Source organism: Lethenteron reissneri, chromosome 49 (genome assembly GCF_015708825.2).
Source record: "Lethenteron reissneri isolate LAM-NWPU_2019-01 chromosome 49, ASM1570882v1, whole genome shotgun sequence".
Lineage (NCBI taxonomy): Eukaryota > Metazoa > Chordata > Hyperoartia > Petromyzontiformes > Petromyzontidae > Lethenteron > Lethenteron reissneri.
In genome coordinates, this window is record NC_083827.1 from 6,493,121 (window position 1) to 6,513,104 (window position 19,984).

General features: G+C 49.8%; 1 protein-coding gene across 1 annotated transcript in view; it reads left to right on the plus strand.

Annotated features, from left to right (window-relative positions):
• Positions 1 to 19,984, plus strand: part of SPIDR (scaffold protein involved in DNA repair) — a 58,167-nt gene that overhangs the window by 17,874 nt on the left and 20,309 nt on the right. Inside the window, exons 7-12 of the mRNA XM_061572013.1 lie at positions 59 to 165; positions 778 to 1,282; positions 8,900 to 9,095; positions 9,911 to 10,138; positions 14,895 to 14,942; positions 19,010 to 19,038. Of these exons, the coding sequence (XP_061427997.1) occupies positions 59 to 165; positions 778 to 1,282; positions 8,900 to 9,095; positions 9,911 to 10,138; positions 14,895 to 14,942; positions 19,010 to 19,038 (1,113 nt within the window). The remainder of the gene's footprint in view (positions 1 to 58; positions 166 to 777; positions 1,283 to 8,899; positions 9,096 to 9,910; positions 10,139 to 14,894; positions 14,943 to 19,009; positions 19,039 to 19,984) is intronic.

Consider the following 19,984-nt stretch of genomic DNA (forward strand, 5'->3'; position numbering starts at 1 on the left):
CTGACGCCAGTCATGCGACGGGCACTGCTCTCTGTCTTTTTTGGTGTCCATGGGGCAGGGGAGGCCTTGCAGAGAGAGCCTGGAGGCTTCAGTGCCGGGAGAAATCTTCCATCGTGTTTTGGCGCCACCATCACCGCGCCTGCGCGTCTGCGGCGCCGTCGGCGGGTAAGAAAGTTCAACGCCAAATCAAAAACCAGACCGACCAACTTGCGACTTTGTATGCGTCGGAGGTGCGTTTGCACTCGTTGTTTTCAACTGTTACACCGTTGTTGGTGTCGCTTTGTCTTGAGTAGTAGAAGCAGGATAGGATTGGAATCACCGAATCTGTAATGGTTCGTGTCGAGTTTCAATCTGATTGGCTGTTACCTTGATGTCGGGTCAGGTGACACGGTTATTTTGGAGAGGGTGGGGGGCGGGGAAAGGGGGTGGTTGCCTAAGCCCATCATCCCTCCAGCTTAGATAAAATGAGTACCGCCTCGTGGGAAGATCAACAGCGGTTGTCCTGTGCATAGACTCGACCCCACCGTAGGGATATTAAATTGTCACCACCGCCTCCGGGCTGTAAACGGGAGGTGGGTGTCAACAAAGATAGCAGCAGCCTTAACACGGCCCACTCTGTTGTTAAGTGAGTAATCACGACGATATGCCATCAACGCGGCGACCAAACACCGGTCATCGATCTTTGCTGGTCTCCAGAGAAAAAATAAATAAAATAAGAAAAAAAATCCTTATTTGCTGTAAGAAATAATTTAGGCACCTTGACTTATATTTTCACAGTCTCCGTGGATGAGGAGGAGGGGGGAGCACCTTTGAAACTGCGTATCCTCACGCAGCACACGGAATGCTCATTGCTCGTGACCACCTGCAGACTCATGTCGCCGCGGCAAGCTCTGTTCTCCACGGGCGCCGCAGACTCAAAGCAGGAAAAATCAGAAGCAGGTGCGCGACCACAAGGGACGTCAACTGTCGGGGAATTGGCGGCGACGGTTTCGGAATCGCAAAGCAAGGTCGGCTTGGCACGCGTTCCGGACCCGGGTTCAACGAGGTCGCCCCGGAACTGTCGGCGTGATGGACCGCATCTGGATTCGAAGGAAGTGGAAAGTGGAGGAGGAGGGAGATGCGAAGATGTGGGAGAGCAACGACGTGGGCACGATGACGGTTTTCGAGAGACAACATCGTCAGGGCCGCTCGCGGACAACACCGTCTTTGCCCTCTTCGCGAAAGATGCCGTCAAGCACCTGAAGATGCGCAACGGAGACACGGTTCACGTGTTTGCGCCCTGGTGAGTGCACGGCATCGCCACGTCACGTTGTTTACGGGAGATGGCCGTTGGACCATGCGGGAAACCACTCGCCGTAGTCTGGGCTGCTTCAGTGGAAGAATCTCAAAACTCCACCAACTCTCTCTGCCTGCTGATGCCCTCTCGGCGTAGGCCAGCAGGCAGACCTCGACATTGGGCCGCAGCTAGGTTCTGCACGTGCGTTTAGACTGTTTAGATTATTTGTCTGCTGTAAAAATGTCCACATGACGATAAGCCGCCACCTCGTTGAGCTATCATCTGTGGCCAGGTTGCTTCTGAAAAATAAGTTTAATAGCTAAGTGGGCTTCACCTGGTAGGATACAATTGGTCAGTTTGGCCATGTCGGGTGGTGGAGGGTTACGACACATGAATAACGCGATCTGACCCAAAAACCTATATTATGAATAATATTGGTCGCGAAAGCCTACGTGTTAAATTATCAGTTTTATTTGTATATTTTTTTGTGATTTGCTTCCCTTTCTTATACTTTGCCCCTCCGTCGTGTTTTTCTTTTGTTTCTTGTTGACCTGCCCCGATACATACTGCCGCCGATTTGGATGCATACAAGATTTCATTCCTGTCTACCAAGTTTTTGTTTTCCTGGTTCTGTTTCTCACGTCCTCAATCTAACCGCAGGTGTCTCTTCTGGTTTCGGATCACATTCGTAATGGATAGGCCGAAGTCTGCACGCTTGATTGAACACGAACGGTGGCCCCGTGTGCCCAGGGCACTAACACTGGGGTCAGAGACACAGAGCCACCACTCAGAATATTAATGTCGACTGCAGGAGGAATCCGATGAACTCCGAAGCTCTTTTATCACAGATGTCCAGTCGAGACACGGGTTCAGAACGTTACAACAATAAACAGTACTAAAACACTACTAATAGGGTTTTTCCCCTTTTTTGTGGCAACAAAACTGACACCTTTTGCAAGGAATCATGCTTACATTAACCACAATACTTGCAGTCAAATGCAAACAAAAAACAATACTCTGATAATTTATGCATTGTCTTTGAAACTGATTGGTCCACACCAGAGACAGCTTTCTTTAGAGCCTAGTCTCATATGGTGTTCGACCAGATGACGCCAAAAGGAAGTACGAAAACACGATAAGGGTGCAAAGTACAAGAAAGGTAAATCACCCAAACACGTACAAAATAAAACTAAACAATCCTCATCCTTTTGATGTAAAGCTTTCGTGACTGCAGGGATTCATATTCTGGTTCTTTCGGTAAAGTCACGTAGTAGGGAAACAATAAAATAACAAAAATATAAAACAATAACATTCTCACGACGTTTCGACTGCAACACGCAAGCAATCATCAGGTGTGAAATCCACAGCAAAATCCACAGCAATTTAACACCTGATGATGATTGCTTGTGTTGCAGTCGAAACGTCGTGAGTATTTTATTTTATATTTTTGTTATTTTATTATTTCCCTTCTACGTGACTTTACCGAAAGAACCAAGAATATGAATCCCCATCCTATAAAGCAAAGCCCACTGAGGCATTAACGTATTTTTCAGTAGCGACCTCGCCGCAAATGATAGCTCAGCAAAGTGGCTTATCACATGAAAATTGAGAGCCTGGGTTAGAATCCAGTTTTTTTAGGAATGAGGCCGGGTCCCCGACTGCTAACGAGTTGACGGTATCATCCCGGTCGCCGTAGGGCTTGCAAGACTCGCTTTGACACACTTTCCCGGCGATACGTAGACTCGCGAAGAGACCAACGCACTTTCGTAGCAGCAAGTAGGCTCGCGTAGAGACTGACACACGTGCAGTCGGTCAGTTTAATGAATGTCGCGAGGCCCATCGAGCCAACAAGCTCAATGGGGACCCGGCCAGGATGGGTGACACTTTTAGCATGCGTGCAGATATATGTATGAGATACCCTTAGACTCGCACAGACCGAGTTGGGATTAAACTGGGTCCTAAACTTAGTGGGTTGATGGTCCTCGTCCTGCTCGCCGATAACTTGCATAGTCCATAAACTTACGTAGGGGCCCATATACTTTATATGGAGACGCATATAAAGTATTTGCGATTGACGCAAAATGAACCACGCAACACCTAGCTGATCCCGTGGAGGAGCGTAAACCTTCAGCAAAAAAAACACTTCGTTAAAAAATGTTCTTGCTGTGGTTTTCCCACCTGATGATGATTGCTTGTGTTGCGATCGAAGCGTCGTGATTTAATTTATTTATTTTTCTACCTACGTGACTTTACCGAAAGAACCAAAGAGTATGGATCCCTGCAGTCACGAAAACTTCAAATCGAGATTGAGCGTAAACCCTCACGCGAACTCCGGTCATTCTTGCAGCAGCGGCTTTTGGCTGGCCATCGAACAAAGACGGTCACCGCATCACGTGGCGCTTTCAGATGCGCTTCTGCGGCCGTCTGGAAAGCTCTTCCTTCCGATATTGGGAAGCCGCTGGAGCTATGCACTTTTAAATTTAGATTGGAAATTCATTTCTTTGGAAATGCCTTTTGTGTTTAGTTTGTTGTCCGTTCCCGCATCTCCAGTGAGCACGGTTGGCTGCGTACGGTGTGAAAGAAGTTCAACACACATACATAAATGAAACAAATAGACCTTTTAGCATAGAGAGCCATACATAGACTTGCATAGAAAACCACAGGCTCGTGTAAAATTCACGTAGACTCGCATAGAGACCAATTTATTTGTACGGAGACATATAATTACATAGAGACCCGTAGAGTCACACAGATCCGGTTGCGATTGAACCTGGTTATCGAGGTGTGATCGATGAATAGAAGGCCTCAGCCCCAGTGACCAATGGCTACAGACATAAACACGTCCCTGTACATTGGGATTGTCGCTTCATTTGACAAAGTTCCCGCCCTGAGATTTACAAAACCAAGATTTATGGTGTGATAAACACTTCCTTTCCAGGGCATATGAAAGGATGTGCCCATATTACTTGAATGCAGTGACTTTGGAAACGGTTAATCAAATAAATAGTGGTGAGCACTGGCAGAGCCAGTGGGGGGGGGGGGCACATTGCCCCCCCAATTATCCGATCGAAATCCCTTATTTCGATCGGATCATTGGGGTTTATTAGTAATAAATTGGCATTTTGCGACCCCCACTGCCACTGTGTAGCATATTATTACGTGCCAGGGATTCTATGAGATGATATGACAATAGTATGGGTCTTATTTCCCTTCTATGTGACTTTACCGAAAGAACCAAGAAGTTCAACACACATCTTTGTCTTATTGTGTTGATATGTACGCCCCGCTTATAAGTCAACAGGGGATACATAGTTTGCTCTGGAAGGGGACCTCAACTGTGACATTTCACCGGTGCAAATCAATACAGTGTTTCGATTTAAAGCTTTCGTGACTGCAGGGATTCATCTTCTTGGTTCTTTCGGTAAAGTCACGTAGAATGGAAATAATAAAATAATACAAATAAAACATAATAAAATAATTCTCACGACGTTTCGGCCACAACGCAAGTAGCCGTCCTCAGGTGAAGAACAGGTCTGTCGAGACGACAGAGTCTGAATGACGTCGTGATAATTATTTTATTATGTTTTATTTGTATTATTTTATTATTTCCATTCTACGTGACTTTACCGAAAGAACCAAGAAGATCAATACGGTGGTTGATGTTGGGGGGAGGGGGAAGGAGGGAGAGTAGGTGGTGGGTGAGCGAGGGGGTGGTGGGGGCTTATTTACTCTGATCAAAAAGGGAAGAGCGCTGAGTGACAATGCACGTTGCCCAACGAGTGATGTCTGCCTGATAGAGGCGTTCTTGAGAAACGCACGCTCCCTTATCTGGGGGAGGCAAGCCTGTCCGCGGGTCGCGGCGGGTTTCGTCCCGTCATCCCTCGTCCCGCAAACACACGCGGGGCTCAGACCCAGCCCTGATTAATCTGCCAGTAGCGGCTGGAAGAGACACACGCATACACACACTTGTGCGCGCGTGCACGTGTGTGTATGCGTGTTATATAATGGGGAGCGGTAGTGTAGCGGTTAGCGCGCTGCGCTATGAACCCGGCGACACGGGTTCGATTCCCGCTCACGGCCAACACCGGTGACGATTATCTGAACCGGTCCTGGGCCTCCCCTAGGTCGACTCAGCCTCAAATGAGTACCTGGTGCGCTGTGTAAATATCGCCACTGGGGAGACAAAGGCGGTCGAGCATGGTGCTGGCCACTCACCCCCTCGTGTACCGTTCCGGCCTTCATAGGTGCTCTCTAACAGCACTTGCCCCTACAGTCTGTTAAGGCTATATGGGGGATCTTTGTTTTTGTTTTATAATTATGAAAGTTAATTAAAAGGCATGTGATTTGCAGCAACTTGGATAGGTCCCACAGAGCAGCCTGTTTGAGCCTGGATACTTCTATTTTTATTTCTATTTTTATTTCACCAGGTAAGCTCTTGTTCAGAAGCCACCTGGCTATCACAAATAGTCGCTCAACGAAGTTGATTTCATCACGTGGAAATTTATAGCAGCCAAATGCTCTAAATGTGTGATGTTGATTCTAAATGTGGAGGGGAAACCTCGGAGGACCCGGAGAACAATCCACTCGACCACGGGGAGAGAGAGAGATGTAAACTCCAAATATACAGCAGGCGTCATGGTCGCGATCGAACCCACGACCTCCTGTACACCAAGCGAGATAGTTAACATCTCTGCACCGTGACTTAAGTAGAATCAGAATCAGATTTTTTTTTTTTTTTGCGAGTAAAGCCCATTTGAGCTAAGAAGATATTTTTCAAGTTGTAGCTGCAGCCTTAGCGATGGGGTCTTACTGGATGTGTGGTGCGAGTTCAATTCCCGACTATGGCGCCTTTCTGTGTGGAGTTTGTATTCTCACGCCGTGTTCTGCATGGGTTTCACTCCGGGCTCTCTGGTTTCCTCACCCATAGGTGAAAAAAACTATACACACAATGCAACTATTATTGGACAAACATCACCAATGCTGATAATAGTTTTTTTACCCTTCTATCTGGCAACAAAACTGACACCTTTTTTACAAGGAGTCATGTTTGCAAACATGACTCCTTGTAAAAAGGTGTCAGGAGTCATGTTTGCAAACATGACTCCTTGTAAAAAGGTGTCAGTTTTGTTGCCAGATAGAAGGGTAAAAAAAACAATTATCATATTTTTACTGGCAAATGAGGTTCCAATGGTGATCACCAATGCTGATTACTCAAATGGGATTACACTCGTCAAAATTGCACCCTCCCGAGAAATCGTGGCAGGACCTTCCTGAAAAAGAGCCATGAGGCCTTCCAGGGGGAGCAAACGTAATAATAATAGCACGATATGAGAACAAAAAGTTTTGCTGGCTGGATTCCTGCCTGGCTGGCGCGTCACACGCATGCATCCCCCACGGGAGTTGAGCCGGGTTCGTGCGTCGTGCTGAAGCCCCACACAGCCTCCACCCCAGCCTTGCATCCAGCGCAAGCCCGCAGGATATACGCGATTGTGCTATCCTACTTTTGTAATATATCTAAAAAAACAAGTTTTGCTGGCTGGATTTCAGGAGGGACGGACGGGCACATCCAAAGGATATGCGGGCTGCTCGTAGTAATAATAACAATAAAAACAAATAATTATTAAAAAGTGATATTGGCACGGTAAATAGACGGGTGCGTGGCTACGCCTGGCTGAGGCGGAAGCGCTGATTAATTTATCTCTGGGGCGGTTTCTGAGCCACCGCCACCACTGCTGCCACCACTGCCGCCACCACCACCGCATACGTGTGGTTACAGATGCTGTCGCCACGCAAGCCTGGGAGCGAAACATTGATCCCCATTTTTTTCCGTCAATAAAAAACGATATATTTTATGTTATGGATATTTAATGCTATAGATATTTTTACTACGCAAATTTTTTCACATACCCAGTTTGCAGTTGACGGAACTACTTCCGAACTCGCTTCAAGTTCACGGCACATCCACTCCATAGGGGAGCACATGTAAAGGTTAGCGGTTTGAATCCGGTGGGCCGACCTGATTACCACTGCGGGTGCTAACAATCGCAGGGCTACCACGCGCCCTCTGCTTCACTCGCAGTGTCCGTCAAAGCATCCCCCTGGATGTCGTTCGAAAGAGTAGCTGGCCAACGCGTGCCGCTGGTGTACGGGATCTAAATTATCAAAACTCAATTTGGAATGTGTACACGGCACCAATCGCTGCTCTCGGCTGCCCGACTAAATGCCTCGGCTCACTCTTGAAACTGCGACTCGCCCTAGTCCCTTGACTTCTCAGCTGGTTAAACAATAATTAACAAAACTAACCTGTCACAAGTCCCGCAAAACGTGTTCGCTGCGTGTCAATCAAATTCCGCTTGTTAAGCTCCTAAATTTCTCGTGGGTTTTTTTGTTGTTGGTTATTGTCTCGTGCGAATTCCCCCCCCCCACCCCCACCCGTACTTTAACGCCAATCGTGCTGCCGGCGTAGTGCCACGAGATGAGGCATCCATTGCGCTTCTGGGGCCCGTCTGGAACGCTCTTCCTTCCGATATTCGGAAGCCACTGGGAGCTTTGCACTTTTAAATCATCCGGATTGAAAGCTCATTTCTTGATAACCGATTTTTGTCTTTAGTCTGTTGTACCCAGGCCCCGCACCTTCGATTAGCACGGTTGGCTTCGAACGATGCGAAAGAATCTTCTTGGTTCTTTCGGTAAAGTCACGTAGAAGGGAAATGATAAAATAATAAAAATAAAACATAATAAAATAATTCTCACGACGTTTCGGCCACAACGCAAGCATCCGTCCTCAGGTGAAGAACAGGTCTGTCGGGAAGACAGCGTCTGAATGGGTGCCAAAGAATTTCAACATACGTACAGACAGATGACACTCCAGCAGTATGCGCAACCCGTTATACCGCAGAAGCGTCACTGACGATACCCAAATCGATCCTTGAGCGGAATCGTGGTGCTGCATCAAGGCAATTGATCAAATCGGCGGGCCATGGAGGTGTGAATTCAGAATCGGAATCTTAATCCCGGAGGAATTCTACGGGCTGCAAAGCTCTTTCTCGTAGATGTCCAGCAAGGGGTGGGTCAGCGAGTTACATTCACAGACAATACGACGCAAAAATGTAGGTATCGTTTCTCCGCCAACCGTCACACGGACCTCTTTCCACTCTCTCTCCGCTCTCTACTACTACAACATTGTTTTAATCTTACCAGGTAAGGCCCACTGAGCTATGCAGATCTTTTTCAGAAGTGACCTGACCACTAATGGTACCTGAACGAAGTGGTTTATCGCGTTGAATTTTTTTGCAACCAAATACTCTAAACGCGTGACGTCGATGCTAAACGTGGAGGGAAAAACCGGAGGGCCTGGAGAAAAATCCACACGACCACAGGGGTAGAAGAGAGAGAGAGACACGCAAACTCCAAATATACAGCAGCAGGCGTCAGGGTCGGGATCAAACCCACGACCTGCTGCATACCAGGCGGAGCCAGGCTGAAGCTGTGGTTGTCCTCGGAGTCTGGCGACCGGCTCCCGATCTTGCTGTGCACACGATTCCCACGACCTGCTGCATACCAGGCGAGGGAGTTAACATCTCGCTACCGTGGTGTCCCTCTCCGCTCTCTCTCCGGAGCCAGGCTGAAGCTGTGGTTGTCCTCGGAGTCTGGCGACCGGCTCCCGGTCGTGCTGTGCACGCGATTCGTGGAGAACCTTGGTGGCGGTGGCGGCGACGGCAGTGCGAGCCGTCACTCCGTCACCGACCCTCCGCGTGTCCTTCCACGGTTCAGCCACTCCCTGGGACACAACCTCGCCTGCCGGAGGCTCAACCGCCAGGTTACTGCCCCCCCCACCCCCCACCCGCCCCGGCGTTGTACCGCACTCCGCTACGCTCCCCCTGCGCCCGGGCCGATATTCTCGGACGATCGTCGTCGACACACCGGAGTGTCGCGCAGAGGTTGGCGAGCAAAAGGGGGACGGCCTATGGCCAGATTTGGTGGCGATGGCGAGGCTGTGAGGATCGGTGCTTGGCAGTTGGTCGGCTTCGCAAGCCCGCACTCGTTCAGCGCGGTGAAGTCACGGAAACGGCGGTGACATCTGCGCGTCCGACCCCATGTGAAGAGAGAGCGCTGTTTTGAGACCCCCATGGAGACCCAGCGACGTCGCCAACCCGCACTGACCAGTGTGGTGAAGTATGGTCAAATAACCCCCCCGTGTAACTGATGTGGCTTGGAGAGGCCTTTATCCAGCAGCGGATTGAGGACTAAGACATCCGACCCCACATGATTGAGAGGGACATCTGGGAGTGCTGCTGTCATAGCTGATGTTGCTGTGGCTGCTGTTGCTGCTGCCGCCTCTGCTGCTGCTGTTGCCACTGCTGTTGCTGCTATTGCTGCTACCACTACCGCTGCTGCTGCTGTTACTGCTGCTTCTGTTTCTGCTGTTGCTGATGTTGCTTCTGCTGCCGCTGCTGCTGTTTCTGCTGTTGCTGATGTTGCTTCTGCTGCTGCTGGTTCTGCTGCCACCGCTGTTGCTGCTATTATTGCTGCTGCCACTGCTACTGCTGTTGCTGCTGCTTCTATTTCTGCTGTTGCTGATGTTGCTGCTGCTGCTGCCGCTGCTGCTGCCTCTGCCATCGTCTTGTTCCGCAGGCGGATCTGGCTCCGGCCCTGGTCACGGGCCTTTTCCTGGGCCATCACGGAGCGACAGACTCACTGCTGGAGGCCCTCGAGTGGCAGCAGGGCGGGGCGGTGGGGCCCGCCGGGAACGCCGCCACCATGCTGTGCGTACGTGCGGTGGTGCAGCGCGTGTACCACACACGCACCGCAACGACCGCAACCACGCCGGCACTGTCCAGGAAACCACCACACTCGACGCCGGTGAGCCAAGGGGGAACGGGGGGGGGGATGGTCAGCGCGGCATTTTTTACATTTCCCACATTTTTATTACATCGGGGTTAAAACACAGAAATAAAAATTAATAAAAATAAAATAATAAAATCACGACGTTACTGAGACAACACAAGTCTCCGTCATCAGGTGGGACCGTCACAGCCAGATTTGCTGCATCAAATTTGCTGCATCAAATCTGGCTGTGACGGTCCCACCTGATGACGGAGACTTGTGTTGCCTCCGAAACGTCGTGATTTTATTATTTTAGTTTTTATTAATTTTTATTAAATTTTTTACCTACGCGACTTTACCGAAAGAACTAAGCGTATGAATCCTTGCAGTCACGAAAGCTTCAAATCTAGAATTAAAACACAGAAATCGGACGGAATTGATTGCTTGATTGTTATTTCGCGAGGCCGTGAGAGATGGTGACAACTTGGGGAGCCTGCAGTGGATAGATCATGGCTGATGGTCATCGGGATTTGATGGGTCAGTGCAACGTTACATGTAGAGAACTCGTGCGTTTTAGAGCCCGGTTTAATCACAACTTAGCCTATATTGCCTATGGGTCTCTCTGTGAGTCTGTTGATCTCTATGTGAGTCTATGGGTCTCTCTGTGAGTCTATGGATCTCTATGTGAGTCTATGGGTCTCTCTGTGAGTCTATTGGTCTCTATGTGAGTCTATTGGTCTCTATGTAAGTCTATGGGTCTCTCTGTGAGTCTATTGGTCTCTATGTGAGTTTATGGGTCTCCCTGTGAGTCTATTGGTCTCTCCGTGAGTCTATGGATCTCTATGTGAGTCTGTGGATCTCTATGTGAGTCTATGGGTCTGTCTGTGAGTCTATTGGTCTCTATGTGAGTCTGTGGATCTCTATGTGAGTCTGTGGGTCTCTCTGTGTGTCTATGGATCTCTATGTGAGTCTGTGGGTCTCGCTGTGAGTCTATTGGTCTCTATGTGAGTCTATTGGTCTCTATGTGAGTCTATTGGTCTCTATGTGAGTCTGTGGGTCTCTCTGTTAGTATGTGGATCTCTATGTGAGTCTGTGGGTCTCTTTGTGAGTCTATTGGTCTCTATGTGAGTTTATGGGTCTCTATGTGAGTCTGTGGGTCTCTTTGTGAGTCTATTGGTCTCTATGTGAGTTTATGGGTCTCTTTTTGAGTCTATTGGTCTCTATGTGAGTTTATGGGTCTCTTTGTGAGTCTATTGGTCTCTATGTGAGTTTATGGGTCTCTCTGTGAGTCAATGGCAACCATGCTGAGACCATGAACTCGCTGCGCTTGAGAACCCGGTTTAATCTCAGGCTGCGGCTGAAACCCGGATTTGAACCCAGGATTCCAGTGGTGCCGGCTCAGCTTCTCTGACCTCTTAAGTCACCCGGCACCTCTGTCTCCGAAAGGACTTCAAATCCAGTCACGTTGCCCAATTGCCGGACGGTTGCAACACGTCCCGGTCGATTCCATTTAGTGCCTTCTCTTCATCGGAATTAGGAGGGAATTAAGTCTGGGTCTTATTGAATAGACAGAAAAAACTAGCGGATATGATGATCATGATGATGATCGTGATGAACCCAAACCAGGGTTTGAGCATGTGACCTTCCAAACTGAAGCCGTGCCGTTTAGCCACTGTGCTACGTAGTCACATGGTTCCCCCCCTCCACCACCACCCCAAGCCCCCCACCTCCACCCCCACTTTTATCCCAGTTGTGCTATCGGCGCCGCATCATCACTCGAAGACTTCATTCGGAAACTCTGGCAGGACGCAGTGCCCACGGACGCGGACATCACAGAGCTGCCTGTGAGATTCATAATAGAGTTTTTTTCTTGGGTTGGATCGCGTAAATAAAAATGTGTCGTTAAACCCGCCACTACCCGACACAGCCGATTAGTAAGGTTTGTCACGTAAACAGAACGTGGCAATTCGTCGCTAGTACAGCACACCGGTGTGTTGGAGAGTAAACATTTAAAATTCGAGTACGACGTTTCGCCAGTAATAACAACTACCATCAGCAGGCGACACTGGTGGTGGCAGGTTTAACGAATCATTTATATTTACACGATTTAACTCCCAAAAAAATGAACCCGTAAAAACAAAGTTTTTCACTATAAATCCTTTATATGCGTGGCGGCTAGAGTCCTCTCGTCCTCTGGCTTGAGATGGCTGCCACCTATGGGTCAGATGATTGTCTGGCAGCATTAAGCAATTGGTAATTAAATATTTAATTTTTTTCCCTTAAACAGTGTAAAATTTTGGAATTTTTTTTTCACGAACATTAATTGTCTCGCACAACGAGTCTGTGTGCATAATGTCAGCTCGATTGGATCACGGGAAGTGGGTTAAAAAACGACCGAAAGATTTGCACGGTCGTAAGCAAGCAAGCAAGCGAACTTAATATAAAGCATTTAAAAAAACCTCTTATTGATAATATTGGTCGGGAAAGCCGCCCACGTGTTGAACTGCCCCTGAGATGCCCTGAAGTAATCTTTTGGTCCACACGCAGCCTGAGGGTGCCACTTTCCCACTCGAGAGTAAAATTCGTCGCACGACGGTCGAACTGATACGTTCATTCTCAGAGACAGAATATTTGTATTGTTGTTGCCAAATTGAGTGCACAACCAAATTGTATGCGACGGTGTTTTGTCAATTGGTGTCCGGGCTGAGACAAGTGACGAACTCCGCTTTAGGACCTGTTGTATTCGCAGGTGGCCAAACACCAGGATTTCGAAGCCGAGATCTTAGACGGTGCCAGCTCAAAGCTCTAAACATCCTTGAGTCACCTCTGCCCGTCGGATGATCTCTCAGAGTTTAGATTTGAAGGGAAAGACGTCCGCGTGTGTCGGCGATCGTAAACTTCTGAGTTCAAATTCCGGTTGGGTTGATGACTATGATCGTCATCCTCATCATCATCTTCAGCAACCATGATCAATCCACTGCTCAATGAAGGCCTCGCTAATTTCGTCGCCACCTCCAGCAGTCCCTGATTCGTCCAGCGCTGACACCAGCTGATTGCAGCTCCTGCCCAGGCCCACTTGCTCATCTTAACCAATTACTCGGTAATGCTGCGTTGGCGCAAGTACAGGAAACAATACGCTGTGAAAGATGGGCCATTGCCTCCAAATGTCAGCCACTATTATTTTTTTAATTCTAAAGCCACGCTGTTATTGGCGAATGTGTTGAGTTTTTTTTTTTTAATAAATGTATCTTAACCGTCAACATGATGTCAACCCACTTGCGCGTTTCCTCGAATTCACGTGTTCCTCTTTCTCTCCATGTACCTCTCAGTACTTCTTTGCTCTGTGGTCGGAGCGTATGACTCAGCTTCCCAAATTTTCTACGTAAAAATTCCCATTGGGTTAATATCTCAGACCACCACCGCCATCATCATCATTGGCAATCCTTCCTCCAGGGCCAATAAAATCAGGACCACTTTTTTTTGGATATCATCATCGTTATCGTTGCTCACTTTGGGGATAGACCGCTGTATGCCAGAGGAACGTGGAATTTCCAAAACTTTGCACGGGGCCTTTAACAGATGAACACCCCATCCCACGTTCGGCGGAACAGCGAGACACGATGGTACGCCGTTAGTCTTTATGTTCGTACGTTAAAGGCCGGGGGGAGTGGTAGTGCAGTGATTTGCTAGTTGAGTTAGATGTTTGACTGCGGCCAAGATCAGTGGCGAGTGGGCCTCCACCTCACAAACCCCCAGCCACCCTCTCCGCCCCCCCTGCCCCACTTGCACTGGCCAGCGTAGTGAAGTATCGTCAATCAAACAGCTCATCTGAGCGTCACGGCGTCGGGGGCGTGGGGAGGCCTTCATCCAGCAGGGGATTGACAAAGAGCTGTGAATTATTGTTTGCATCGTTGAGCAAAATAAATCTAAAGCACTGGAACACTCGTGGCTTCTCTGTTCGCGGTTCAGCGCCCAGAGCCCGAAGCTTCAGCGAATGACACAACCCAAGACGTTGTGCTTGCACCAGAGGTCGCAACCGGGTACCCGATACCCGTACCCTACCCGATACCCGGCTACCCGTACCCGGCCGGGTACGGGTACGGGTAGCCGTTTGTGACCCTGGTGCGGCCGGGTACGGGTACGGGTAGGCCGTGAGTCACTGGTGAGTAACCGTTTGTCACTCATTTCGGGTAGGGTACGGGTAGGGAACGGGAACCCATACCCGGCCGGGTACGGGTACGGGTAAGGAATCAAAACCCGTTTGCGACCTCTGGCTTGCACACACGCAGCATCAACGCACCACCCACCTTTAAGCAGCAGCTTGAGGCTCAGCTGTTGTTCGGCCTTTCACCTGTTTAGACTCTCACCTGTTCAGGCTCCTGTCACCTGTTCGGCCTTTCACCTGTTTAGACTCTCACCTCTTCAGGCTCCTGTCACCTGTTCGACCTTTCACCTGTCCAGGCTCTCACCTGTTGAGGCTTTCACCTGTTGAACCTCACCTGTTCAGGCTCTCACCTGTTCAGAACTCACCTGCCCAGGCTTTCGCCCGTCGAGCTCATGGATGGAGCGGTGCGTTCCGATCCGCGCACTTTGTCAATCGCGTTTTCGTCGCCGCCGCTAATGCAGCCCCGCCGCCGGACCGAACGCGTCCGGCTAATCGAGCCAATCCCGCCCACCCCACCACCCCCCCCCCCCCCATTGTTCACCCGCGTTGTTTGTTCACCACCTGTTGTCTGTTCCACCGAGCGCGTGTTCACGCGTGCTCTCCCCTCTCGTGTGTCGCCCTCGGCAGGTGAGCCGGACACCAGCGCAGCTCGGGGCGGCCACCAGCCAGCACAGGGTAAATTGATAATTTATTCTGCTGACGTCTCCCTCTCGGGAAAGTCGCGCCGGTATTCAGAGCCTTGACCCCCACCCCCACCACCCACTCCCCCCCCCCCCCCCCCCCCCCCCAAAAAAAAAAAAACTAAAACCTGAGTGCTACGAGTCAACGTGACGTCCGGCTGCAAATGAGCCTCCAGGCATTGTTGCGCAGCTCCCACGGTGGCTAGGAGATGTTAACTACGTCGCCTGATGTACAGGAGGTCGTGGGTTCGATCCCGACCCTGACGCCTGCTGCTGTATATTTGGAGTTTGCATGTCTCTCTCTCTCTCTCATCATCATCACGGTGGCTAGGAGATGTTAACTACCTCGCCTGGTGTACAGGAGGTCGTGGGTTCGATCCCGACCCCTGACGCCTGCTGCTGTATATTTGGAGTTTGCGTGTCTCTCTCTCTCTCTCATCATCATCACGGTGGCTAGGAGATGTTAACTACGTCGCCTGATGTGCAGGAGGTCGTGGGTTCGATCCCGACCCCTGACGCCTGCTGCTGTATATTTGGAGTTTGCGTGTCTCTCTCTCTCATCATCATCACGGTGGCTAGGAGATGTTAACTACCTCGCCTGATGTACAGGAGGTCGTGCGTTCGATCCCGACCCTGACGCCCGTATATATTTCTCTACACGTCTGCAACAATGCATTTCAATGATTTGGCTGCTATCAATTTTCTTACGTGATATTAATACTACCTCTGCCTGGTATACAGGAGGTCGTGGGTTCAATGCCAACTCCGACTCCTGTATATTTGGAGTTGGCGTGTCTCTCTCTCCCCGTGGTCGCGTGGATTTTTCTCCGGGTCCTCCGGTTTTTCCCTCCACGTTCAAAATCAATATCACGCGTTTAGAGTGTTTGGCTGCTGCTATACATTGCCACGAGATAAGCCATTTCGTTTGTGGTCAAGTCGGTTCTGAAAAAGAGCTATATAGATCAGTGGGCCTTTAGCTGCTAAAAAAAGTTTAGTTTAGAGTTTCTATGTGAGTCTATGGGTCTGTATGTGAGTCTTTGGGTCTCTCTGTGAGTCTATGGGTCTCTATGTGAGTCTATGGGTCTGTATGTGAGTCTTTGGGTCTGTATGTGAGTCTTTGGGTCTCTCTGTGAGTCTATGGGTCTCTCTGTGAGTCTATGGGTCTGTATGTGAGTCTATGGGTCTCTATGTGAGTCTATGGGTCTGTATGTGAGTCTTTGGGTCTCTCTGTGAGTCTGGATCTCTATGTGAGTCTATGGGTCTCTATGTGAGTCTATGGGTCTCTCTATGAGTCAATGTTGACCATGCCGAGACCATCATCTCACTACGGTTGAGAACCCGGTTTAATCACGCGCTGCTGCTGCAGCTGAAAACCGGATTCGAACCCAGGATCCCAGCGGTGACGGCTCATGGTCCCTGACCTCTTGAGTCACCCGACCCCTCTTTCTCCGAAAGGACTTAAAATCCGGTCACGTTGACCAATTGCCTGACGGTTGCGACACCTCCTCCGATCGATTGAGTTTCGTGTCTTCTCTTTATTGGAAATTGAGAGGGAATCAAGTCCGAGTTGCGTGGAACCAAAAAAACCAAAACAACAGCAGCGTTAGAGACCACAGCGGGACAGATCAAAAAGAGGAAAAGAAATTCAAAGAGACCTCGGCGCTGTGGGCGGGCGTGTGTGCAGCTGTGACACACGCCCGCACACACGCACGGACGGGTGGGCACGCGCGCGCACACACACGCTCACACAAAGATTCACCGTATAGCACAAAGAGACTGTTGGGGCAAGTGCACAAAGACAAGATCCCCCCTGTCATAGCCAAAACAGACTTTTTGAGACAAGTACTATTCGCGAGTAGCAACTGTGAAGGCCGGCACGGTGCACAGAGGGGGTTGATGGCCAGTACCATGCTTGGCCGTCTTTGTCTCATCAGTGGCAATGATTTTTAGACACCGCACCAGGAGCCCTGGGACCGGTTCAGACAATCATCATCGGTGATTGCCGTGAGCGTTAATCGAACTCGGGTCGCAAGTTCGTAGTGCAGCGCGCTATACGCTACCACTACCGCGCACGTGGACACACGCAGACACACACGCGAATACACGCGGACACACGCACACATGCGGACACACACGCACACACACACGCACACATGCGGACACACGCACATACACACGCACACGCGGACACACGCGGACACACGCACACACGTGGACACACGTGGACACACGCACACGCGAACACACGCGCACACACACACGCGGACACGCACACACGCGGACACACGCACACGCGAACACACGCGGACACACACACACATGCGGACACACGCACACACGCGGACACACGTACAGATGCGGATACACGCACACACACGCGCGGACCGCGAGCGAGAAGGAAAGATGCGTGGCGTTTCTTGTACGCGGCAGGGTTACGGGAAGTCACAATGTGTCCCCTCCCTTCCCCTCCCCTTCCCACTGTCTGCTATCTCACTCTCTCCCCCCCCTCCCCTTCTTCGTTGGTTCATGAACCCAGCCGTGTGGACCTTCAAACATCCCCTCGTACGGGTGGTGTGGGTCTGTGTAGGTTTGTGCGGTTGCGTAGGTCGGTTTAGCCTCAAATGAGTACTTGGTACGTTGTGTAGTGAACATCGCCACTCGGGAGACAAAGGCGGGCGGGCCTGGTGCTGGCCACCCACCCCCCCCTCGTGTGCCGTGCCGGCCTTCATAGGTGCTGCTCGCTAACAGCACTTGCCCCAACAGCCTGTTGAGGCTACACGGGGGATCTTTGTGTTTGTAACAGTGGTCTTTTGGGGGAGCGGTAGCACAGTGGTTAGTTCACTGCTCTACGAACCCGGCCACCCAAGTTCCATTCCCGCTCACGACCAATAACAGTGGAGAATATTTTAACCTCTGTCCTCGGTGGGCTCCCACTTAGATGGTGTGTAGACATCAGTATTGGGGAGACAAAGGCGGCCGGGCGTGGTGTTAGCCACCCACGCCCTCGTGTACCGTACCGGTCTTCATAGGTGCCCGCTGACAGCGCTTGCGCCAATATCCTGTTAAAGGGCTATACGGTGGATCTTTGTCTTTGTACAGCTGTTTGCACGCTGTGCGATGAACCCCTCGAACTGAGGCACTTCGTCATTGGTCACGACCACTTGGGCATCATCCATTGTAGCAACATCCTAAGCCCAAGTCCGCTCTCGTTACCAGTCGGCGTGATGCCTCTACCTTGAGTATTTTTCTATAAGCCAGTGGTAGTTCAACGGGGGGTACGCGGACCCCTGAGGGTAACGTGGGGGTACATGAGGCGATTCATAAATGTGTAAAATGTATCATCGTACATGAGAGTTTTTGGGGAATAATCATGTATGAATCTGCCAATATAAAATAATATATTGACAAATTATATCATACATGATACTCCCCACTTTCTGTGATTTTTTTATTTTTAATTTTTATTAATTTTAATTTAATTTTTTACCTACGTGACTTTACCGAAAGAACTAAGAGTATGAATCCTTGCAGTCACGAAAGCTTCAAATCTAGAATCATACATGAGAGTTTTTGGGGAAAAATCACGGATGAATCTATTCCAATATAAAATAATTACAATAAAAATGTAATCTATTTGCTAACCGAGAACGATATAAAAGACCTTTCTAAACTCCTTGATCGTAAACAACGTGGTTTCCAGGAGTAGCCAGCGAGCACGAACAAATTTGATCTCGAGTGCAGAGCGTCCGTTGACATTTGTTTTTATTTGCTTGCAGTTACGAGCTCGTTAGGACACCTCGCAAAGTGAACAATTGGTTAAAATATTTCACGTTCATTTCTTCACGCATTTATTTCTCAGCGCCGCGTTGGGTCAGGCAAGGGGTAGACTCGGTTGAAACAAAATACAACAAGTAGCCAGCAAACGTTGAGAACCACTGCTCTAAGCCACGTGCTCATCTTGCGGTGCGGTTTCTGGGCGTAATTCCCAGCATGCACCTCCACCATATGTGCGTGCGCGCGTCTGCCCACTCGTCTCCGTACGGTTTTCAACTCTCGTTCCAGTTTTCCTTGACACGCGTCCCCGCGAGCCGGTAACGAAAAGGCACCGCGCAGATTTTGCCGAGAGAAGAGAGGAACGTAACGTGTTCGACGTAGGCTCGTTAACCGTAATTTATCTTTTCATTGTCATGCATGTATGCATGTTGAACTTCTTTCACACAGTAAGCAGCCAACCGTGCTAATCATTACCGGTTGAGGTCGCAACCGTGTACCCGATACCCGTACCCTACCCGATACCCGGCTACCCGTACCCGGCCGGGTACGGGTAGCCGTTTGTGACCCTGGTGCGGCCGGTTATCGGTACGGGTAAGGAATCAAAACCCGTTTGCGACCTCTAATTACCGGTAAGTAGCAAGGATAATAACGAAGAACAACATCTCGCGTGTCGTAAACCCCTCCGCCACCTGATGCAGCCAGTCAAGGGCGCCACGGTGGAGAGATGTTAACTACCTCGCCTGATATGCAGGAGGTCGTGGGTTCCATCCCAACCCTGGGATGGAACCCACGAGCTGTATAGCTCAGTGTGCCTTAGCTGGTTAAATATGAAAATAGTTTAGTTTTTATCGTATTTAATCAAAAGAGTGCCACGTGAATCAGGTGTGGACAGTGGCATTCCTGCTTTGGCAGCGGTGGCAGCAGCGGCGTCGTTGTCTTTGGGGAGGAATCTCACGACATCAACACGGCTCGCTGACATTTCGCCGGACGTTGCATCCACCGTGCATCAGATTGTTAAACAGGATGTCAAATCTCGGGGAGGAAAAGAAAATCATAATTTCTCATATTGGTCGTGAAAATCTACGGTTTGATTCCCTCCTCCCGGCGTGGTGATTGGAACGATGTTACACGTTTCTGTCCGCAGTTTATTGTCCTTCCCCCGCCCCTCCGATTAGCACGGTTGGCTACGTACGGTGCGAAATAAGTTCGACGTACGTACATTCACGACTTAAATCCCCACTGGGATCGGTCGACCACGTCCTG